The sequence below is a fragment of the Molossus molossus genome, unplaced genomic scaffold, assembly GCF_014108415.1.
Source record: "Molossus molossus isolate mMolMol1 unplaced genomic scaffold, mMolMol1.p scaffold_m16_p_13, whole genome shotgun sequence".
Classification (NCBI taxonomy): domain Eukaryota; kingdom Metazoa; phylum Chordata; class Mammalia; order Chiroptera; family Molossidae; genus Molossus; species Molossus molossus.
In genome coordinates, this window is record NW_023425348.1 from 80,362,562 (window position 1) to 80,387,543 (window position 24,982).

Here is a 24,982-nt window from a genome sequence, read left to right on the forward strand (position 1 = left end):
CCTTTCCAGGAGGACTTGTTAGAACCATTATAGTGCTTTCCCAGCCTTCGTCAAAACCTAACACACACAGGCGATGTTAATGCCGTGTGCTGTGTACATAGACGAGGCTGCTGCGCTAGATGGGACCACCCTCAGGCCTCTCTGCTGATCGGGCTGAAAGGATCGGGATTTCAGCAGGCCTGTTAGGCATTCGTTGCACCCCAGTCCAAAAGTTCAGAAATGAGGAGACCTAGAGAACATCCTGCCACTTCATTGCTGACGAAACAGGTGCAAAGAGGTTAAGTTCCTTCTTTTTTAAAAAATTCTCACCCAAGGATATTTTTCATTGGTTCTAGAGAGGGAGAGGGAGAGAGAGAAACATTGATGTGAGAGAGAAGCATTGATTGGTTGCCTCCTGCACACGCCCTGACCAGGGATCGAACCCTCAACCTGGGTATGTGCCCTGTCTGGGAATTGAACCCAATACACTTTGGTATGCGGGATGATGCTCTAACCACTGAGCACACCAGTCAGGATTAAGTTCTTTCTTTAAAGTGTTAAATGTTCATCGAATATAACCTTTAGAGGTATACCACAGCAAGTTCTTGGGAATGAAAGGCCATTCCATGTAGGAAAGACCTTTTTTCTTCCAGTGTCTGTGACTTGAGCACACAGACATTAGGATTAATGACCTAACACTGGGTATCATTATTTATTTTATTGGAAGAAAACAGAGGGGTCATTTGCCTGTTTAGATGGGTCATATTCCCTGTTGGAAGGCAAAGAGCTTTGGGAAATGTTACATTCCCTCTCCAACCCTGAAATCAGGAGCTAAGAATGATCTTCTCTGGCCCCGCGTGTTTCTGACTTGTTTGACAAGCTCTAGTGAGCTGCCAGATGTTGAAATTCTTTTCAGCCTGGAATAATTTATTTATCTGTTTATGTATTTTACCAGGAAAGTATCTATTGAGTTCTTGATACTCATTTGCAAGGAACTCCTGGGGGAACAGTAGCAGTGTATAGTGTTACTCAAATGTTTGATTTTTTTCTCCCCCCAAGTCTGTCTGCTTTTATTTCAGACCTAAAGAGCTGGGAAATAAAATGCAACTTTTTCTACTTCCCTCCCCCGCGCTTTAGAGAGACCATTTAAAACATGTGGCAGAAAATGAGCCATGCAGACTTGGCTGAATGTATGAACCCGTGAATTTATTTTTCCTTTCATACTTTGATCCTCATTTCCAACCATAAAAATTATTAGTAGCACTTAAGTGTTGAACATTTTTCACCTGAGAGATGTGAAATACTCTTGGCTAGTAATACTGGTTATAAAGTCAGTACTTCATGTGGGGAATGGACTTCACTAAGAGCCAACTGTATGTTGTTAGGTGTGCAGAATGCCTAACAGTTTACTTCCTTTTGCTGCCTGGGCATCCCATGGGTGTTAGAGGCTGGTTCAACCTTTTTGGGTACTGATAAATTTTGAGAATTTATTTGTATTATTTCGTTCACAACTTCCCAAGCCAATGGCAAATATATACTCTCAAAGAATCATGGAAAGACAGCAAAATAGCTTGGAATGTACCCCCCCCCTTTTTTTTTTCCAATGAGAACATAAAACCGTCTTTGAGTGTACTTGGTATAAGAGGCACCGAGGCGAAAGGCACCAAAGTGGGGATGAGCCTGGTGTGTGTGCACACACACGGAGGTCCTGAACAGATTGGTGTGATGAGGAGGGACCTTGTGTTTTGGTTGACAGCGGAAACTAGGTGGGTTTGGCAGTAGAGGGTCAGCTGATAGATAGGCCCAGAGGCCAGCTGAGAAGTGTAAGGTGGTAAAGAGAGGTGTATGGTAAAAGCAGTCAGATCACAGGATGAACTGGAGATGACAGAGTGAAGACAGGGAAAGCCAGTTAGGTAGTGGTGGTGGGAAATCTATAAACTTAATGTTCAAATGGATTGAAGAACCAAGGAAAAGAAAAAGATAGACTTACACATAGCTTAGATTTAATTTGTGGTGAGGGAGCTCAGCTAATTGGAGAATTCCAGAGCCTAAGCTATATATAACAGTTACATTTTAAACATAATTAGTAAAATTTATAGCTATCTATATATTCATCCAGGGAGAGTGGGAGAAATGATAAAGTCTGTGATTCTAAATAAACTATCCCACATTTTCCCTTCTCACAAGAAGAGATGAAAGATGGAAACAACCTATCAAAGAATTAGACTTCCTAATAATCTCTTTTTAAAGCTAGCAGGCAGATAACTTTTTAAAAAATAGACTATCTCTGTCCTTCTGTTCAACCCTCTCTGAGCTTTCTGCCAGTGAAAAGTGCCACAGATACAGGTCTGGGGTAAAACAAGTCTTGGACTGGGTCTAAGATTGTTTCTCATAGACTGGTGGTAATGATCCTTCTGATAGAAAATTAACTGCTTTCCTTCCTAGGTTTTTTTTTTTTAATCCTCACTGGAGAATATTTTTCCATTGATGTTCAGATAGAGTGGGGGCAAGAGAGGGAGAGAGAGAGAGACAGAGAAACATCGATGTGAGAGACACATCAATTGGTTGCCTCCCATACAACCCTGACGAAGGCCCGGGATTGAATGACAACCAAGGTACGTGCCCTTGACTAGAATCAAACCCTTGACTCTGGTCTGAGGGCCGACGCTCTAGCCACTGAGAAAAACTGCCCAGGGCCCTCCCTAGATTTTAAGCCTCAGAATCCTAAATGTGAAAATGTGCTCAGTTTGTTAGGAATCCAGGGAGGGCCTCTTCTGAAAGGTTTTTCTTTATGATTCATGGAACCACCTATCTCGTCCTGCCTTGGGCTCCAGAGCAGATTCACCCTTGGAGTTCATCTAGGGCACCAAGAAGCTCAGTTCTTGCATAGCCAGGACTAAAAAAGGGAGCGTCTCTGAAGGAGGGCCCATAAATGCAAGGGACATCCCTGGAGGAGATGGATAATTCAGTTATTGGAAGTGTCTCCGCCTTCATTGAGAGCCAGCACCTTCGATTTCTACTCCTTCACCTCTTGGCTGAGTGGGGTCCTTGAGCCTTCATAGGGTGTGACCCAGTAAGTGACTGGAAAGATTGGGAACTCGAATATTTCCTTCTCTTATCTAGAGGATGGGCAGAAGTGGGTGCCCATGGCTGCTGGGGAGTTGCAGGCACTAAGTCACAGTGAGCCGGGCCCATTTGGGGCGCACACCGGTGTCACCTCGCCGATGCCGTTCTGGATCAGCATTTGCTTGTCCGACACTAAGGTAGATAGAACCACTGTGCCCACGTTGTGCTTTTTGAACTCTACCTTTCTTAGGGCTAGAGGTGCACTGTCTTCATTAAGATCTGAAGAAGCTGATGGCTGCCAGTTCGTGGAGCCTGTGTGTTGTCTGAGTGATAGTCCCCCTCTAAGTACCTTCCCTGGGCCTGGGCATAATTATCAGTATGGTGTTGAAGTCCGAAAAGGACATCTGTCTGTTTTTCACTTTTCTTAAGTACCTGAAGAGTTGCTATTAATAGAGATTGTCATCTTTGGGAGAGGGAATGGGTCACTTGACTCGTTACTGTGAGTGCCCCTCCCCCACCCATAGCGTGTTGTCAGCCTTTCTGCAGAGGAGACCTGTGGAAGGAAGGCTGGGGCTGGTGAGTGGTTCTTTCCTAGAGACTTCTCTCCCTGGGGCACTCTGCACACTGCTTCAGGCTCCCAGGTTTCAGCCTGTGGGGGAACTGAATAATCTGTTCGGTCTGCCCTACATCCAGCTTGCTTTGATTTACACCCCCGAGACTCAGGGGACCTGGAGGGAAAATAGTTGGTGTGTGCGGCTGCTGCAGCAAGAACTGCTGAAAGAAGGCCCAGAACATGGGCCAGGAGCCCAGGGAGGTGCTGAGAGAGGCTGTGGCGAGGGCTGACCTCTCGGAGCTGTTCTAAAGCGCCCAGTCCCCATCGGAGGAGACGTCAAAGAAATGTTAAGGGAAGGAAATCCAGTGTGTATGCTGAACCGTGGAATAACATCTGATCAGTTCAAAAAGCACCCAGTTGGGAATTATAATAGAGTGACACTTTTTCCTTCCCCACTGAGCCACATTAAAAATAACAAGCTCAGAATTTGTTTACATAGCCATGAATGAAACAGCAAATGTAGGGCGAGGCGCTCGCTCCCAAAGTGAAGGGAGCACGTTTCCTGCTGGCACAACCTCCCATTGAAGGGTGTCTCCTCAGACTCCCGTGTGAAATAAATCAGGTGAGTTGGTTTCAGAATGTTTTCCATAACCGCTTCCTTTGTGCCAGGCAGTGCTGGTGTGGGAAGAGCTCTCCTGACCTTTCCACCCCTAGCCCTGTGTGCTCCCCACCCGGCCTCAGCACCTTTCCTGCCCAGTGCCTCAGGGCCACCTGGCTCTGTAGCTTCTTACCTGGAGAGCTAGTGCTCATAATGTGGGATGGTTCCTTTAAAGAGGTGTTGGTACACTTGAGGGTTTAAAGAATGCATTCTTTCCCTCCCCCAGCTCCCCATTCAAATGGAGATAACTGCGATGATATTCCAACCCTGAGAGGATCCATATGTTTGAGGGTTATTGTTCCAAAAGCTGCCTGTTGTCTCATTGGGATTGATTACAGGCTTTGCTCCAGGAATTCCGAGCTTCAGGATTTGGCTTCTGATTTGGGGATATGGGGAATTTGTCTTGCACGGGCTGCTTATCTGCCTTGATTTTGATAGAGATGCTTAAAGGAGGTGTGTGGGCAGGACTTGGCATCGGGCCAGGGGAAACGAAAGCCACAGCAGCATCCAGGCCTTGAACTCTCCCACAGCTCCCTCAGGAGGGCAGGGCCTGTAGCTTTCTGGGGGAATTCTATGCCTTCCCCAAACATGGAGCTGCACCGTGCATTGCTGGTTGTAAAACTACTGCAAAATCGTGAATTTTAGGCTGTGTTTGGTGATTGTTAATGCATTAGACACAACGATTCAACAGTTTGGAAGAATAAAAAGAAAGAAAATGTGAAAGATCAGAGTAATCTCCTGACCTCAGAAATGTCACAATTGGGAAGACGAGTCTCTAGAAAGCAAGGTGAACTAGTCAGTGTGATACAGCTCACTTCTTAGATCACATTGATTGCTTAGTGCTCCAGAATTGGTGCTGGAGCCCTGGCCTGGTGGCTTAGTTGGTTGGAGCATTGTCTCATAAACAGAGAAAGTCACAGGTTCGAATTCTGATCAAGGCACATACCTAGGTTTCGTGTTCAGTCCCCAGTTGGGGCGTGTATGGGAGGCAACCAGTCAATGTTTTTCTCTCACATCGATGTTTCTCTCTCTCAAATCAATAAAAACATATACTCGGGTGAGGATTTAAAACAAAATTGGTGCATGGGGGTTCACATTAGTTGGGTTTGCAGTGTATTTGCTACTATTTGTTTGCTCATTTAGATCAAGAGTTGGCAACCTTTAAAAGTACTATTTCTACGTTCCCAGCCAGTCTTTGTGTTGTGCTGGAGATTTGAGGGTAGAGCAGACATCTTGATGAAATGCTGACACTCTGCTCTTAGAGAAGGACAGAAGGGGCTGACTTTTGAACAATTAAATCCACAGTGTAGATCTGGGGCTGGGATGAAAAACTCCCCTTTAGAGCTGTCCATTCAGACAGGATTGTGTCTGCCTTGTTTACTACTCTTTGCCTAGGGCTTGACACAGTAGATCCTCACCGAATGTTTATTGACTAAATGAGTGAACTGTACATGTTTGGACATTAAATTTTCTCCTATTCAGTTTCTGTGAGTACAATTATAAGGAGATGTTCAAAGTGAAATAATTCCCTACTCTATATTAGATAAGAAATCCTCGTCTTCCACTCCTTGGCCTGCTAAACAGACAGCAAAGAGTAATTTTGTGCTACTTACTTATCTGGTTGGGGCAATGAGAATCTCAGTCCTAAATTTGTAATTTAACTTTCTTTTTCTTTCTTCCCTTGAAATGAAATCATGAAGCCTCTTCCTTATTCCCTGCTTTCCCACCCCAACCCAGAAGTGATCTTCCTGTCCTCTTAATTCAGGCACTTTTTCCTGTAGCCTAGCTTTGTTTCATCTGTCGCTTTTTATGCATATGTCATTAGCTTTTTTCAATGATAAGCTCCTTATTAACAAGATACATACCTTATTTTTGTATTCACTCTTTAAGTGTAAGACTGTCCCTAAAAGTAGTTGGGGCAACTGATTTTTGACAAAAGGTGTAAACGCAGTCAAGGGAGGAGAGATAGCCTTTTCAACAAATGGTGATGGACAAATGGGATATCCATAGGCAGACACTTACCCTTGATCTTAACCTAACATCTTATAGAAAAATTAACTCAGAGCGAATCATGGATTTAAATGTAAACATAAAGCTTTAAAGCTTTTAGGAAAAAAACTTGAGAAAATCTTCCGGATCTTGGATTAAACAAAGAGCCCTTAGACTTGAGACCAAAAGCATAATCCATAAAAAGGAAAATGGATAAATCGGACCTCATCAGCATTTAAAACTTCTCTGTGAAAGACCTTTGAAGAGGATGAAAAGCGAGAATATATTTGCAAACTAATATACAACAAAGGACTAAGCATCTAGGATACATAAAGAACTCTCAAAACGCAACATTAAAAAACTAACAATCCACCTAGAACATAGGCAAAGAACATGAACAGACTTTTCACAGAAGAGGATATATGTATGGCAAATAGCACAGGAAAAGGTGTTCAACATTGTTAACCATTAAGGAAATGGAAATTAAAACCTATCAGAATGGCTAAAATAAAAATACAGCACCAAATGCTGGTAAAGATGCCGAGAAACTGGATGACTCAGACATTATTGGTGGGAATGTTAAGTGGTGCAGCCACTCTGGAGAAACATTTTTTATAAAACTAAACACGCAACTACCATATGAGCCAGCAGTTGCACTCTTGGGCATTTATTCCAAAGGAATAAAAATTTGTGTCCACACAAATGTGTAGCAGCTTTATTTGTAATGGCTCAAAACGAATCAGCCCAGATGTCCTTCAGTGGGTCAGTGGTTAAACATCTATACTATGGACTATTACTCAGCAATAAAAAGAAACAAACTTAGATGCATCTTCAGGGAATTATGCTGAGTGAGAACCAATCCCAAAAGATTACATACTGTGTCATTTCACTTGTGTAGCCTTTTTGACATTATGAAATTATAGAGGTGGAGAACAGATTAGTGGTGGGTAGGGTATCTATAAAAGATTGACAGGAGGGACCCTTGTGATAGAATTGCTCCGTATCTTGACTGTGTCAACATCAATATCATGTTATGGTGTCACAGTACAGTTTTACAAGGTACTGACCTTGGGGAAACTGGGTAAAGAGTACACAGGATCTCTGCATTTTTTTCTTACAACTTTTTTTTAATCTGTAGTTGTCTCAAAGTGTCTAATAAAAAAAATAATGGTAGCTCAATAAGTATCTGTGAGTTGAATGCATTAATGGATCAATAGGAATACTTACAGCTCTCCATCTCTGACTTTAGCTTGTTGTTGGATTTCCTTTCTAGAACTTGATGTCAGGATTAACATTTTTTAAATAGATGGAAATTTCTGGATTTTTAAAAAGTTCTCACTTGATATGTTGCATTGATTTTAGAGAGAGGAAGGTAGAGTGAGAGAGAGAGAAAAAAAACATCAATGTCGAGAGAAACATCTATTGGTTGCCTCCTGTACACACCCCAACTGGGATAAAACCCACAATCTTTTGGTGTACAGGATGATGCTCCAACTCACTGAGCCACCCCACCAGGCTGGATTTGTTTTTTCATGCTGCTGAGGACATCATCTGTTTTGACACTTTGGACTTTATTGTAGGTTTTACCTTTTATTGTGAGCCACCCCAAATTATTTTGGAGGTTGGAATAGATGGGATATAAATAAATAATTTGGACAAGTCCCTCTGCTGCTTGACTCTCCACCAAAGGATTCTAGGGTTTACGCACACACACGGGGCACTATGATGAATTTACTCATTAAAAAATTATTTTGAACCACATCGATGCTTTGAAGTCAGCCAGGATTATAGGGTTTGTGGTCAATGCTACTTCCTCCCTTTCTATAGTGAGAAGAAAACAAAATCAACTTGAAATTTTGAAGGCTCAGTAATGGTTATTTATAAAACCTAAAGTTTCTGTTTCCACTCGTGCAGGATTTAAAGAGAATAGCCATTGGCTTATGGTCACTATTCTTTTAACTTCATTAAGCAATCCCCTAGGATCAGACTTTAAAATAGTATAGCCCCACTGGAGTGGAGCTTATGGAAATAAAGATGATTCTATGTTTAGTGGGTCTTGAACTCAAAGTTAGAAAACCCACAGCCCTGTGCTGACCCACCCTTCCTCCTCCCAGGCCCTCATCTCACGTCTCCTCTCTCCTTCCGTGAATCACTCGGGGGGTTCATTGCCTCATGAAAAATAGCAGTTGAGTTTAATCTTTTGTTCAGCTGCTTTTTGCTTGTATTTCCTTCTCTGCCCCAGAGCCTCACAGATTACAAGGTTCCAGTAGGCCTGGGCATGTCATGTGTGGAATCTTGCTCGTTTGCTACACAGCTGATGAGAGTTCCTTCTTTTAATGGTGGGGGCCTGTGGCTCTTTGCTAAATGGAAACCACATTCATGAAGGGCCTTCAGCTTTCAGAAGATGAGTACTGCTGAGAGCAAAGGGTTCTGTCGTTTTCCCCACCTCCTCCCCCGTTCTGTTCTCAGCCTGGTCATTCAGCACGCATGTGTGACTTTACCGTCTCTGCTACGAGCACAGCAGAGCTGAAGACGACACTGTGTAATTTAAGACATCTGACTTCTTTGTTTATAAGCGAGGGATGGAGCATGGGGAGATGAGGTGCTTTTTAGAATCAGAGGAGCGGGAGGGAAACCCTAACTTCAGGAAAAGAGGACTGGGCCACCAGTTAGGGCCCGGCTTGAATTCGCTGTCACCTTGCAACGGCCACCTCCTCTCCAGCTCTCAGGTTTTCGTTGTGCATTGAGGGATCTGGGCCGAAGGATCTCTGACTGCAGAGCCGGGTGGGCAGCTGGGACCATCAGAGTGCGCCTCTTCTCACCCTCCACAGCAGGCACGAGGAGGAGGCGAGTGTTCTAAAGCCCCCTTCTTCCGTTGTGTCTTCCTAATGGTGGTCACTGGTGAAAGATGTACTAGCACACGTTCCTCTATCAGTTGTGGCCAACTCCGGACTGTCTCTTGGCCTTCATCACTGCCCCAGGCCTGAGGCAGGAGCTTGAGGGGAGTGGAGATCATGACCCCAGCACCAAGGCACTAACCTCCAGCCAGACTGGGGCAAAGTAGCATTGCTGCCAGAACCCTGGAAGCCTTCCCCTCACACTGTTTGTTTGTTTTTGTTTGTTTGTTTGTTTTTAGAAAGAAGAGGGAGGGGGAGAGTAAGAGAAACATTGATATGAGAGAGAAGCATAGATCAGTTGCCTCCCATATGCACCCTGCCTGAGGACCCAACCTGCAACCCTGGTATGTGCCCTGACCAAGTATCAAACCCGCCACCCTGTGGTGCACAGGATGAAGCTCCAGCCAACTGAGCCACACCGGCCAGGGTCCTGCTTGGCTTATTTTAAGCAGAATACTGCCTTGGGTTGGAAAGGTCCCTTAGGTAGACTGGTGTGATCTAACAGGTAAATCTTAATATGTAGCACAGCAGACACATGTTATTTGTCAAAACCAGTCAGCATTAGGGAACTCCAGGTGAGAACTGCAGGGCTTCTTTGCTCTAGATGTCTAACATTAGCATTTAATTGGGTCCCAGGCACCCCATTGACAAAAACTACCAACCACCAGTGTAATGAAAAGCATGAGCTGAAAATGAAGCCAATCAGTCCCTCTATTCTCATTTCAGGAAATTCCAAATATAAAAGGTGAGCTTTGTTCCCAGAGGGCTGAGAGTGAATCCGATCGCTGGCTCCTCTGTGGAACCAGCTAGGAATTGGAATCCAGCCAGCTACCCCTTTCCCATCTGGGCAGCACGCAGCACAAGTCTGAAGGGCCAGTAATTCAAAGACGTTTGCAAGTTGGGTTCCTTGCAACTTTGCCCTGGCTGACCTAGACATGTGACCACAGGGTCTGGCGTGGTTCATAGAGTTCTGTTTTACTCTGATGGTTGGGTATTGACAAACTCAGGGGCGTGTGCAAGGAGAGAAATGAAACCCTGGCCCAGTTTGTGCACCTTGGAGCCATACTTACCTCATCACTTCTTAGTCCATTTCTTGGCTTGCGAATCCTAATACATGTGGCATCCTTCTCACCCAGTAGCAATATCCCTGCGGAGCTGTGCCTTTGAAGGTGTGATAACTGTAGCAGCCACTTCAGAGAGTTACTTTTCTCTTAGAGCTGACCCATGGTTTCCTAATTGTATATCCCAGATGGGCACCACCTGTGGTTACACCTTCCCCCATCTCCCCCAAGTCGGTTTCCTGAATGTGACTGTGGTTAGCACACACCCTGAGTTTAAATGCACTCTCTAAGCTGGCTTAGAATACCGTGCATTATCCTCTTTTCAGGAACATTTATTAGGTACCCATATGTGTATGGTATGTTAAACAAAGTTAAATAATGCAGGCCATGCTCTTTAGAAACCTGTAACTTGGAACTGATTACAATTAATGAGTTACTTTCCATGGGAATAGCTTAGTAAGGAAGAAGATATAAGATTTTAGCCCTAAAAGGACATTAGAGGTCACCTAATCCAACCCCTCCTTTTGCATATGGCAAAACAGAAGGAGGACAACTTGCATAGGTCAGTTGCAGGACAGGTCAGAGGCAGAGCCAGTTCTTAATTTGCTTTAACTGTGTCACCTGTTGTCTTTTCTGTAGGAAGTAACCTAGGCAGCCCCCTGTGCCTTTTAAACAACAGTAGATGATCTTAGTTTGATATTCTAGCAATGGGAAGCCACAGAAGACCTTGTGAAGTTCAGAAATTAAAAAACAAAATAGGCACCCGGCCGGTGTGGCTCAGTGGTTGAGCGTCGACCCATGCACTAAGAGGTCGCCGGTTCGATTCCTGGTCAGGGCACATGCCCAGGCTGTGGGCCCAATCCCCAGTGGAGGGCATGCAGGAGGCAGCCAGTGGGTGTTTTCTCTCATCGATGTTTCTGTCTCTCTTCCTTTCCTTTCCTCTCACTCTAAAAACCAAAGAAAATTTTGAAAAAAAAAATAGCTAACTCTGAAAACAGCCAAGTGATCACAGCTGGGAGTCCAGAAGAGGACATTTTTGTAATCTGTTAAGAGGTGGTTAGAACGAAAATTATAAAACTTAGATCAGAAAGAAACAGTTGGAGGATGGTATTATATTGTTAAAGTCTCTGGCCCCAAATGTACGGATTGTTCAAGTTATTGCTGAGCCCCTACTGAAGACAGAGTTTGTTATAACAGGCAGAGGCTTTTGTCTTCAATAATGTGTGTGATTAGAACTAGAGGAGGACACCATCTATGAAGGACTTCAGTAGTCTAGGCACACAAGGGGACGGTGGCTTTGTGACTTGAGAGAACTATGCCAGCGCTGTCACTAGAACCACAGGGATATAATGTGAAGTTCGAAATACCCGCACTACAGTGTATAAAGGCATTTGTTTGTAATGTCAAAAGGCTGACCCCAGAGCACTTTCCTGAAGTAAAAAGAAAAAAGTTGAATTAGAGTAGGAGGTGGGTAGCCAAGAGGAGAGGGGGTAGAATTTGAGTTCTCACTCTGCTGGCTGGGAAAATGCTTTACTGTGTACATAATCAGCTCTGTGCTACACTGGGGCTCGATTAGAGAGGGCCCGTCCCCTTCTGTTCCTCTCCGTTTTGATCCTGTAGTCAGCTGCGGAGTTATAGATGAAGTGACAAGGATGGTATCTTGATTGTATCCAGCTGCCTGGAGTAAGTCAAGGGCAGAGAGGCCCCGCACGAGGAGCCGCGCTCAGCACAGGCTCCGCGGAATCTGAGCCTCGGGGCGCTGGTGCCTTCAGGGCAGCAGTCTGGCAGTCTGACCCGGTGCCACCAGACCGCATCCCTCCGGAGAGAATGCTGAATGCTGGGGGTGGCTTCAGTTAACCCGACGGGGACTGAAATCTTAACAGCATTCAACCCTAAACCTGAGTCAGTATTACTATTATTGCTGGAAACAGGGCCTTGAAAAGAAGAAGAACCCCTTGGGAAAGGGATTTCAACTGCCTTTGCGTGGATTGCAGTGCTGTGAAGGGCGGGGGTGCGACTTCCATCTTGCAGAGGGTCCCATTGAACGGAGACATCCCTCTCTCCCCCTCTCACCCTTCCCTCCACCTTGGCCACTGCTGGTGTCCAGTTACTTGTGCTTGGAGCCCTTCAGAAGCCCCTTGAGTTCCGCTGCGGGGAGTCGGAGTGCCGCCCTGGTGTGGCTTCAGCAGGCAGGTGCTTGGTGCTGAGAAGAGGCAACTGGCCGTGCATTTTAATGGAATCTGCCCAGGCCCACCAACCAAACAGAAGTCATGGCTCACATACTGTGTTGTTGCTCTGGGCTCTATAAAACTGTAATAGTATCATATTATTTTAATCTGCTGAAATACAAACCCCAGAGTAAGGAGCACAGCAGCAGTACACATCTGAGGAAATGTTTGACATGGATTCATTTGTCTGCAGCTATTAGGATGATTCCTGTGGCCGGTTAACTCTGTTGGTTACAACATGGTGTTAATGAGGCCAAGGATGTGGGTTTGAGTGCCTGTTAAGGTGAGCTGGTTTCACACAAAGGAAAACTCTTTCCACAATTCCAGACCATGCTCAGACCCAGGTCAGACATCACATAAAAAGCATGTAGTAGATGATCACAAGGAGGACTGGGCAAGACAGTGTAATGACTCAGCAAATATCCTTTTACCCGCTTCTGGAAAAGCAATTCAAAACATGTGCTTCAGTGATGGTGAATTATTACTGCGATCTTCACACACAAAGGATATCACATTATTATTAATGGTACCGGTTGATCAATACTGCTGCAGACATCCTTTCTGAATTAAGGAGTATAATGGCTCTGGCTGTGAAGAACAGAGAAAGGTTCTCTGGTTCCGTTCTTTCATTCTCAGCATTTGCCTGCTGAGAGTCTGCTCGTTCATGCCTTCAACACGTGTGTATGGAATGCGGCGTGTGCCGGCACTGTTCTTTGTGCTTCGGACACCACAGCGGATGAGACAAAGTCTCCGTCCTCGTGGAGTTTAAATTCTGGTGGGGGGAGGGGGGATAGATAAGAAATAAGTAACAATGAATAACCAGGACAATGTCCAAAAATGAGTTTGGTGAAGAAAAGCATGGGGTGAGGATGTGATGAAGAATCCTGGTTGGGGGATGGTGTTTACCTTAGGAAGGTCTGAAAAGGCGTCTCAGAGTAGGTATATTTAAGCAGAGACCTGACTGATGAGCAGGAACCAGCCTTTTGAAGAGCTGGGAGAACATTGCAGTCAGAAGAAATAGCAAGTGCAAAGGGCTTGAGGTCTAGTCATGGTGCAGAACAGAAAATCGCTGCAGTCTGAGAATGTGGTAAGAAGAGGCTGAAGAGTGGCAGACCCTAGAACATGCTGAAGACCTTGGTGGTTCTTAGTCAATAGGAAGACGTTTTTTTGTTTTGGGGGTGAAACATTTAAAGATTGGGGAAAAGTGTTAAGGGTTGAAGTGTGACCCTTTAAAAGAGATATGTTGAAACTTGAACTCTAAGTAACTGTATTTGGAAATAGGGTCTGTTCACAGGTAACCCAGTAAAAAGGACCTTGTTGGGTGGGCCCTAATCCATTTTGACTGGTACCACCAGTCAAAAGAACTCAGCAGAGGCGAGGAAGGATCCTTCCCCTATAGGTTTCAGAGGGAGCATGACCCTGCCAACACCTTGAGTGTGGACTTGGGGGTTTCTGTTGTTTTCAGCCACCCAGTCTGTTACTGCCACAGCAGCCCCAGCAAACCTGAGAGGGAAGTGCTAGCTCACTGGCTCCCGCCTTGGGAAGGCAACTAAGCCTCCTCCCTGGGCTCAGAGACACTGGGTGTTGGAAAGCCTCTGGTTGCTGTACCTGTGACCATATGACATCTGTACAGGGTGGGGCAAAAGTAGGGTCACAGGTGTGAGTACATGAAACACAGAGTTTATTCTTGTCTTATTTTTATTCATTATTGTATTTTCCATGTGAATAACTGTAAACCTACTTTTGCCTACCCCTGTATGTGGGTAGTGAAAATACACGTTAGGTATATATGTGTATAAAATAGGATAAAGCATACTGGTTGAATGATCTTGTACAGCATACCCTACTACTGTTTTAGGAGTAGTCCTCTTAGAGACTTTTAATAATTGTGTGGAGGGGCAAAAGCAGAAGGAAAGGGATGCGTTAAAAGCCTGTGACAGCCGAGGTGAGAGATGATGGTGGTTGGGACTAGAGAGAGGGTGGTAGAAATGGGAACAGGTAGAAGTAGAGCCAGCAGGACTTGCAGTGGATTGGATGTGGGGAAAGAGGAAAAAGAAAGGGAAGAAATGAAGGCTGACGCTAGCTTTTGGGCTTGGGCAGTTGAGTAGATAATTTATGGAGATGGAGAAGATGGAGAGAATGCTCATCTGGGGAAATGGAATCCAGGGTGAAGTGTTGGACATGTTAAGTTCGAGGTGCCTGTTGTTTATTCAGTTGAAAATACTAAGTAGTTGGTTATCTCAGGAACATTCAGGGCCAAGCATAAATGTAGAGGCCATCAGATTATAAACTGGATACGATTACTTAGAGAGTTTAAAGAAGAATAAGAGGGCCCAGGGCTAGGTCCTCAGGCCGTTGTTTAGAGGTCTGGTAAGGGGCACGGAGTCCTGGTGCTGAAAAGCCAGCCGCCGTGAACAGCTGGCAAATTGTCAACACTCATTAATGGTATGAACTTCTCTTTTAAAAGTTAAACTGAATTGCACAGAAATATATGGGGAAAGGTATTAGAAGGACCTCACCCCAATTATCAAATTCTCTTTAACAAAACTGCACCTAAGAATATTTTCAAATGTGGAAATCAAGGTTTTTTTAAATATGTTACAGATTATAGTATCAAACAAATTGTCTACATAGAAGGTCATAAGAATGGCTGAATGGGTGCTCCAGAGAAATTGTTTTTTTATTTTAGAAACCAAGATTTTGTAAGTTTTCACAATTACCAAAATTTAAAGTAAGCCTGGACAGATGAGTTCGTTGTAGGGTTCCATTTATTCTTCATTTGTGCATTCTTTAAGAATGGAACCGATTTCATGCCCTGGCCAGTTTGGCTCAGCAGTTACAGCATTGGCCCTCAGACCAAAGAGTCATGGGTTTGATTCTGGTCAAGGGCACGTACCTTAGTTGTGGTTCGGTCCCTGGTCCTGGTTGGGGTCCTGCGGGAGGCAACCAATGCATGTGTGTCTCTCACATCAATGTTGCGTTCTCTCTCTCTCTCTCTTGCTCTCCCTCCCTCCCTCCTTAACTCCCTCCTACTCTATCTGAAGATGAATGGAAAAAGATCCTCGGGTGAGGATTAAAAAAAAAAAGATTGGAACCTATTTCACTAATCATATGTTAAGAGATTACCTATCTTGGCCCAATTCGGTAAGCTATTTCTCTACATTATTTGAAATTTCCAAGCAAGCACAGAAGTTTTGGAGGAAATCAGAATCAATGTCTGTCTTTGAACATTAGCAGGAGAACTAGCACCTGTTCAAATGAACATCTTCAGAAGTGTATTCTGACCTTAGTTTGTGATGATTTGAACCTCCGGAGTCTGTTTGGATAACTTCACACTCACTGTGCTTGGTTGTGTCTGAACAGGGAATAGATTGTTGATGTGTTTCTGTCCTTAGGTCTGGCGGGAATTTCCTGACCGGTTAGTGGGTTATCCAGGTCGTCTGCATCTCTGGGACCATGAGATGAGTAAGTGGAAGTATGAGTCTGAATGGACTAATGAGGTGTCCATGGTGCTCACGGGAGCAGCTTTTTATCACAAGGTAAGGTGTGGGCAGGCTTGGGGCAGCTGGGTCTGACAAAACTGAGAGTGTGATACTCATTTTATATAGCCAGTTTAATTCTTGCTGCGTTTATTTAAAAAATGTTCTATTCAGAGGTCTCACAAAGGCCATATTTTATGATTTTTTTTTTATCCTCACCTGAGGACATTTTCCCACTTTTTGTTTCGATAGAGTGGGAGGGAGAGAGAGGAAGAGAGAGAGGGAAACATCGATGTGAAAGGGACACATCGAGTGGCTGCCATCCGCATGACCAGCCAGGGCCGGGGACAAACTGCAACCGAGGTACGTGCCCTTAGTGGGAACTGAACCCGGGTCTCTCTGGACCGCAGGCCAACGTTCTAACTGCTGAGCCAAACCGGCCAGGGCTTATGATATTTTTTAAAGAATAAAGTTTTTTATCTAGTTATAAAATAGTACTTGTTCATAATAGAAAATATGGAAAACTCAGAACAAATTTTACTATATAAGAAGTCACTTATATAGTCATAACAGAGAACCATTATTGTTGTTTAGATGTTTTTTCCACTTTGCCTTTTATTTATTTACTTATGCACATATACACACATACTATTATAAAGATTCGCATTAACCTGCTACTTTCATGTATCATATTGTGAGCATTTTCTCATGTCATTAACATTTCTTCACAAATTTTTCTTAACATAATTGCTAATATACCATTATATTAGTATTCCATAAATTATGTGTGTAACTATTATTCTGTCATTGTGTATTTAGGTTGCATGTAGCTTTTTTGCTATTTTAGATAATGTTTAATATCTAATGCTTAAATTATAATTATTATTCACTTTCATAACTGTTTATACTTTTGACCATTATGTTAGATTCCTAGAAGTAGAATTCTGTCAAAGGAAATGAACATTTTTGGAAGGTTTTGATACATATTTCTATCTACTGTTTTCAGTGTTGTTTGTACCAACATACACTACCACCAGCAAAATATAAAACGTTCTTACCATAGCCTCCCTTGTGAGAAATGCACATGAAATGGGCCTTAATGTTTAACTGACTTGACTAGTGAGACTGAGATTCCTTTTGCTTATTTATGAACCTTTTGTGTTTCTCCTCATCTAAGACTTACCGCTTCATGCACTGGGCTTTAGAATATTTGTTGATGATTAGAGTGCTCCCTGGAAGTGTGTGGCTTAACTCAGTGGTACCAACCTGCCCGCTGTCCGCAGGGGCTTAAGGACTGACCTCAGGAGAAAGACCTGCTCAGCCCGGCACAGGCCGTCCGACTCCGCCGTCCCGTGCTGAGGCTCCTCGTTGTCTCAGCAGCGCTGCCCCACGCCGCTTAGGGCCCAGACCCAGAAATGCTGTCCGTTCTCAGCAAGAAATAAAAAATAAGGGTTATAATTGGGGGGTATATGGTAGTAAATTGTATGCATTTTTTTTTTTTTTGCTTATTAATTTCTATACTATTTTATGTGTGTAGGTTATGGTGGTTTCAGAATTGCCTCATTTTTGTTCTACTGTAAAAAGCATATGACTTTGCAATGTCGGTCTACTGTCAATTTATCCGTTTCTCTTTGCAATCGGTGGAAAGGATAGAGAAAGCAGGATTGAGCATTGTGAGTTCAGGGGAAGGATTTAATAAAGATGAATGCGTAGTGTATCTCTGAACAGTATCTGTAACACACTTAATCAGTCTAAAGGGCCTGCACCCTACAAGGGCTCCACATTGTACCTCTCCTCTGCTTACAATAGGTGATTTTGAAAAGAATGACAATATTAACGATCTTGGTCATCTGACCAAAAACATTCTAATACTTCCTTTGCCCTTTCTGTTGATACAGCCTTGCGATTGAGCTTATTAGAGAAAGCTTGTCTCATGCACTTGATGTATCAGCCAGAGGGCACTGATATTTGAATGTTTCTTCTTTTTGTCTCACCTGATAGTACTTTAATTACCTGTATACCTACAAAATGCCTGGGGATATCAAGAACTGGGTGGATGCTCATATGAACTGTGAAGACATTGCCATGAATTTCCTGGTGGCTAATGTCACGGGGAAAGCTGTCATCAAGGTAGGAGGCGTTCTTGTCCAGCTCTGCCACTGACTTGCTCTGTGATGGTAGATAGGTCTCCCCTCTGAGCCTGGGAGTTCTTGTACCTGTAGATGAGGTATGGCCTGGATGAGCTTTAAGCTCCCTTTTCACTTTTTAAGATTCAATGATTGACCCTATCATACTGTAAAATTGAAGGGTAGGCTTTGATAATTTAAGCATTTTTTTTTTTTTTTTTACACAATTACTTTAGTTGGTTCTTAAACTTCAGAATCAGAGATAAAGGCTATGATAGTTCTTCTATAAATCATGTTTTTTTAAAAATTAATTTTATTCTCAAAGCTGATTTGAAATCTAGTTCTATTAGCTAAAGGATGCAGTTTACATCTTAAGGTAGCCAGTCTTTTTTTTTATAACATTGAGAAGATACCATACTTTGTACAATTACAACTGTAGCTGTCCTAAACATTGTTTTTAAATATTGATTACTGGGCAGTAAAAATCACCTTTCCTATAATATATTAAAGATTCCATGGGGATAGTCATCTATTCTTGAAATGTAGATTTTGCTCAAATCAGATCCCTAGATACGTGGAGAGAGTACGCGCTTTTTATGTAAGTGGACTCACCTTGAGCTTTCCCTTCTGGACTAGATCAGTGCGGCAGTGGGCACTGCTCCTAGGCCACGCTCCTCATGCCCGCAGCCTCCTGTGCTGGGGGCTTATATCGGAAGCATAATAGAACCTTCCCATTGATTCTTTGTACTATCAATTGACGAGAGAAGCCAAATTAAACCACGGTGACTAAGGAAAAAGAGAAATCCACTATCTGTGCTCTTTAGACCTGACCCAATCCTCATTCTATTCCCCGCTCTCTAAATAACTCCATGGATAGCTCACTGCAAAGAAAATTAAAGAATGTAAATTGTGAAACTCATTTTAAAGGAAGTTTGTCTCCAAATTTGCTTTTTGACATGCTTCAGGATCTTTTTAGCTCTGCTAACTCCTGGTGTCCTTTGCTTCTGAACCTTGTCTTAGTTAGTTATCTAGCTTTCTCTCCTTCCCATCCCTCTGCAGCTTCCCCTGAGTTTGCTAGAAAAAGCACTGGAAGCTTAAGGTTTGGGAGGGTGGGGGTGAATCCGGGAGGAGGAGTCAGAGGATAAGGGACCGTTCGATGTTTTTCTGATTCAAGGGAATTGTGCAATCACCTGGCATCTTCAAGGGCCCGGAGCTGCTCGTAGCATTTGCCATGAGCTGAAATAAGGAGAAATAGCGCCTGTTGGAACTAAGGTTACGGTGAAAGTTATGGGAAGCTGTATTTCATCGCCCTTATGGCTGCAAGAACAAATGGTGTTTATACAAGGACCTTGGCAGTGAGAAAACAGTCATTAAACAGGAATTAAGGAGCTTGTCATCACCACTTCTTTTCAGTTACAGAAGGCAAAAGCCCTCCAAGCCTTTTTTATTGGGCCCTTGTGAGTTCTGCCGTTGGCCGAGCCAGACAGAATTGAATGGGGGAATGGTGAGGTGTGTGTGTGTGCGTGTGTGTAGAGGGAACAGGCATCTCCTCTTACAGAACAGAAGCATGCAGAGTGGTGTCACAAGCATAACTTGATTGTCCTTGACGCTGACAGCCAGGTATTTTTGTGTTCCTCTGGCAGGTGACACCGCGAAAGAAATTCAAGTGTCCTGAGTGCACAGCCATCGATGGGCTTTCCCTCGACCAGACACACATGGTGGAGAGGTGAGTGAGCCTCTCACCACAGTCTGCCCTAGCTTCTGATCCCCATTTCCTGCCCTGGGCCTGTTTATGGGGCTTTTTTGGAAATATAAGGACAGCAGCTGGTAGCCATAGTCACCTTCTTTTGCACTGTGGGAATTGGGTTAGTTCAAGCCCAGGTCACCCAAAGAATTAATTTGGAATGCTACTCACTCAATTTGTAATGGCTGGAAGGATCTTAAAAATATAGCTGGCCTTAAGCTCCAGAAGCCAGATTCCCCATTTAGACTAAGCAGTTAACCATCCACAGTCATTTGAGTGGAAGCTAGTTAATTCCAAGGAAATACTGGATTGTTTTTCAGGGTAATATCTCCATGTTACAGTAGAAGTTTGATCAGAAAGAATTAAACCAAACCCACCCGAGACAGATTACCTTTGCTAACACTACGGAAACACCTAGTGAGAACAGACTCGAAAGCACAGCTCTTTATTTCCAGAGAGAGGGGGGCAGGGCAGCTCCGAAATACCCCCTTTATTTCGATTCAGTCAGTTCCTCAACAAGCACACCTCTGTGTGGAGTGTTCTGCCCGGCCTTGTTGGTGAGTATGTACAGAGCAGAGACCCATGTCTCCCTGACTGCTGTAATCTTGTAGTAGGTCTAGTAGTTCTCACCTGTAACCGGAAGGTCCCTGAGCTTTGAGTCTCTTGAATCAAACCCAGTTCTTCCAAAATCAGCTCCTCATGCAGGACAGCGAGCTTGACATCCAGCAGCACTATTGTCAAGGGACCAGAATTCACTCAGAATGTTACAGTCGCTTTGTAGAATGAGACATCTAGTTCGGGTTCCCATAGGTCTCACGTGCTACTGTTTGCAGCATTCATTGCTGAAATCTGTGAGCCGTATTAAAATCCTTCAAGCCCGGAGGACTTTTCTGTGCAGAAACTTGTTTCTTTTCAGTTGGCCTGGATTCTTCTATAATGCTTTACTCTTCTTACTCTTTAAATAATCTCTTTGTCTTTTACATATAAAGATATCTTACCCAAATTATGTGACTTCTACCAACTGTCAGTGTGAAATAATATATTGTTATTTTGGAAATATCTGTCACTGGTATAAATTACACTGTGAAAGTCATAACTCATTTGGAAGAGAGACCCCAACTATAGTTCTGTTGTAGTACATGAAATTGTTGTTTAAACCTACCACTATTCTCTGTGTCTGGGGAGAATTTATAGCATTAAGCAACTGGTTATTGATTGGGCTAAGTTAAAATGGCAGGGTTAGGAAATTCTGGGAAAGGAATTATAGGGAGAAAGGTTGACCTGACAGTGGCCTTGAAGCTCATGCTAAGGTTAAACAACTCTTGTCTGGCCACTGAGATCATCGCAAATGTGAAGAGACTTAAAATGCAGTGAGAGAGACTAAAGTTAGATACATTTATTACTAAACACTGAAGAAAGTAAGTAAGGGAGATGTGGGGACTTCTCATTGGAAAATAGTATAGACAGCCCTGGCCAGTTTGGCTCAGGGGTTGAGTGTCGGCCTGTGGACCAGAGAGTCCTGGGTTCGGTTCCTGCTAGGGGCACGTACCACAAAAAAAGGAAAGAAAGAAAATAGAATGGGCAGCTTCCCAGGTGTTATTAGGTTTGAATCTAATTATATCAGAGTTTACAGTTAACAACAGCAAATACAGACACACAAAGTTAACCCAAAGCTCTGTGTGATAAATACCATTAGGGAGGCTCAAAATGTTATAATTGATCAGAGGAAAGAGAAGTGATTTCGTGCTAGATTGATTATTAGGAATAATTTTGTAAAAGAGATGCCATTTGAAGTGAGCCTTCAAAGATCACCAGGATCCCAACAATTGATACACTGGGCAGGAAGGGGAGACCCAGGCAGGGGCGCTGTGATCAGAGGTGCCCCTCAGCAGGTTCTAGGTGTATCTGGCAAGCAGTTAAGTTCATTCCAATGTCAGCTGTACCTCAGGGTATCAAAATAGTTCATGAGAAGATTTTAGTCTTTGTAGAAATCTAGCTAATGAAAAATAACAACAAAAATTATAGAATTAGAATATCACTATTGTACAAACTCTGAAAAAGTAATGAATTTAGGCAGTGACATCAGTGGCTACTAGCAAAAAAAGAGGACATGACAATTAGACATTTTTGTGTCTCCTGATAAATGTTCATCTCGGAAGTATTCTGTCCCCAAATCAAATCTGACAAACACTCGAGATTCAACTGCTGATAGACAAGAAATACAGGGGACAGATGAACATATCAAAGGACACCATGGGATGTAATCAGCAAAGTCCATATGTGGGAACAGGATGAATGACCCTGTTTCTTCAACAAATAAATAGCTGGAGGAAAATAAGAGGAGGGGTAACCTACAGACTAAAAGAGACTTAAAGATACTATCAGCCAATTGTAACATATGGAACTTATTTGGATGCTGAATAAAATTGTAGAAGAAGTAAAATTATGAGTTAACCTAGGGGACAAAAAAGTTCAGTTTGGCTAGAGCATCGAGTTCTGGCCCGTTAGTGCCAAACTGCCTTGGATCCCCAGTCAGGGAGCCGAGCGTGCATCTTCAGGCTCTAGTGAAAGCCACAGGAGAAACATGGGGTCGGGGGAGGGGTAGTGTTTTCCTATATTCCCAGTCTGTTCTTTACATGGAGCAGGGGGGTAGCTTGGTCTCACATTGTCCTGAGATTGATTTGAAAGTAGTGCATAGGCTGGAATGAAGTAAAGAGATTGAAGAAAGAGCAGTCAGAAGCTTAAACTAAATTGAGTGTGGAAAGGAAGGAAGGAATTAAATTGCAAGCGTTTTTTTTTCCCAAAGGAAGATGTGCTAGAACTTATTTCCAACTAGATAGGTGTGGGAAGGTTATGAGAAGGAGTCGAGAGATAACTTCTAGATTTCCAGTCAGAATGAATGGTGATGCCTTTAACCGTGTACATAGTATAGTTAGGAGGAGACACTAATTGGGGAGGGGGGATAGCTGTACAGTATAATTAACGAGGACAGGAAGAGATTTTAATCGTGGCTGGAGTTGGAGAGCAGCAAGGTAGGGTTGGGGTTTGCCCTCTGTATATGTGCAGGTGTAGATACGGGGCAGTTGGAAATGTGGAACCAGAGCCCTAGAACGAAGCACGGGGGGAAGAAGAGGCGGGGAAGCTAGACTGCTCCTGTGAGAAATGTGATGGGAGTCGGTCTTGGAATCAGAAGCTGGGAGTAAAACTATTTGGATTAAGACTCGATCACTGAACTATTAAATAAGGTACTTAGATTGGGAGGGAAGAAGACGATTAAGCCATCCATTGTTGACCAATAGATGGGCTGTAGAGTTGTTCACTTGTTTTATTTTTGTAATGGTTCCCTTTCCAGAATACACGTTTTGCACACAACAGTTAAAGGAGTTAACCTCTTTGTAAGTTATGAACCTGGTGCTGGGTTTTGTGGTGCAGTGAGCGTACTTGTTCTCTCTTCGGGTTCTAGAATCAGAAAGCTCAGTCGCAGAGGGAAGTAGCTTGCCCTGCCCAGCATCCATTTCTAGCGTCTGCTGTCATTCCGTAAGAACCCGAAGAATACTGCTCATTCTGGCCAGTAGCTTCCGTGAGGTCAGGTGTGGCAGGCAAATAGTGTCGATTTAAGAAAAAGAATATAGTATTTTGATTCAGGCCGATCTTTGTTCAGATTATGAGTTTGCCCCTTGTTAGCTGACTTAAGGAAATTGACTTACCTTACCTGAACTTTCATCTTTTCATCTCCTAAAATGGGGATGTTAATATATATCAAACTATGGTGTCTATCCATTGGTTCAACTAATATTTATTGAGTATCTTTGTACTAAACACTGTATTATATGCTGGCGAGTGAACTCGTAACACACGAGAGCTTGTAGCACAGTGCCTGGCAGAATTCCTTTCCTTCCCAGTTGCCCCAGCATTAGTCCAAAAGGCTCTTGGTTACCTTAGGTAATTGTATGTGTTTGAAAGGAAAACAAAAAACAATTAGTCCTTTCTCCTCCCTGCCCCTGACTTTAGAGATAGACATTGGCAGTCCTTAGCCTGTTTGTACTCAGTTAGAAAACCAACCCAGGGAACAGTTACGGATGGGGTAGATGGACAGAACAACTCAGGTGGGCCCCCAGCAGCAAGCCAGACTCCTGGTCTGCCTAACCTGTTCCCCAACCCAGATGCAAAGAAAGTAGGCAGCATTGTCAGTACCTAGCGGGAGAGTTCAGGACCTTTACCATTCAGAGGGGCCAGCCTCTTCTCCAGGCAGCCTGTGTGGAAAGAAAGAAGTACTCACGAAACCTGGGTGAGCCAGGGGCAGCTGTCAACAAGTCAAGCTGGCCGGAACCCCAGTGGCCTCCTGCCTGTGGCCCAGCCCTGTTGGCAGATTCAGTTACAGAGGAGACATTGTCCTCAGTATCTCCAGGGGCCATGGAGTCTCTCTGCTCTGCCAAGAGCCATGATTCTTCTTGAGCACATACTCGCTGGTACCTATCCTGGCACAGCTGGGCTTTGCTAGCCAGACCCACTGGCATAGTAACTGGGAGCTGGAAGAACCAGTGCATGATTATAGGCAGAATAGCTGTCAAAAGCAAGGCCTTGGGGAGATTTCACTGTGCCACTGCAAATAATTTGACCCCATTATTTGAGTAGAGGGAGGCTGTTGTCCAGTGCTTGCTTCATACCATTTTGTTGAAATCCTCAGTCTTTTTGCCCAGTTTCTTCTCAATTTGGAACCTATGACTACTAGCTCCCGAGTCTCAGAAAACGGCTGGCAGAAGGGAGGCTCCGCTCCCCGCGAGTTGAGCGTGACGGAGAGCAGGTTGCTGCTGCAGCGCAAGTGTGCTTGAACCCGGCGCCCCACCCTCCAGCTCCTGGTCCTTGGCCAAGTCATTGACTCTGTCCCAGTTTCTCGGCCCCTTCAGGGAGCCGTGATAAACCCACACTTGGGCGTATAGGGGGAGCTTGAAGGGGTCAATGACATCGTGTGTGTAAATTATTTGGCATGTAGTAGGTGCTCAACATTTGTTCGTTCGTTTCAAGCCCTTCCTCTTGGACCCTCAAAGTGTGTTAATTAATAAATTTGTATCCTCTCATAATTAAGACTCTAGACTTAGGAGCCAGAATGCCTGGGTTTGGCCCAGCCTCTTACTAGTGACTTACCATTTGGACACGTTCCTTAGCCTCTCAGCGTCTGTCTTCCCGTGTAGAATGGGAATA

The 24,982-nt window shown here is 43.9% G+C and overlaps 1 protein-coding gene across 4 annotated transcripts in view; it reads left to right on the forward strand.

Moving 5' to 3' along the window:
• The window catches only part of EXT2 (exostosin glycosyltransferase 2), a 130,967-nt gene that overhangs the window by 103,755 nt on the left and 2,230 nt on the right, over positions 1–24,982 (forward strand). For all 4 annotated transcript variants that reach the window (XM_036258323.1, XM_036258321.1, XM_036258322.1 and 1 more), the window contains exons 11-13: positions 15,827–15,970; positions 17,912–18,040; positions 19,680–19,762. In XM_036258323.1, coding sequence (XP_036114216.1) covers positions 15,827–15,970; positions 17,912–18,040; positions 19,680–19,762 — 356 coding nt within the window. The remainder of the gene's footprint in view (positions 1–15,826; positions 15,971–17,911; positions 18,041–19,679; positions 19,763–24,982) is intronic.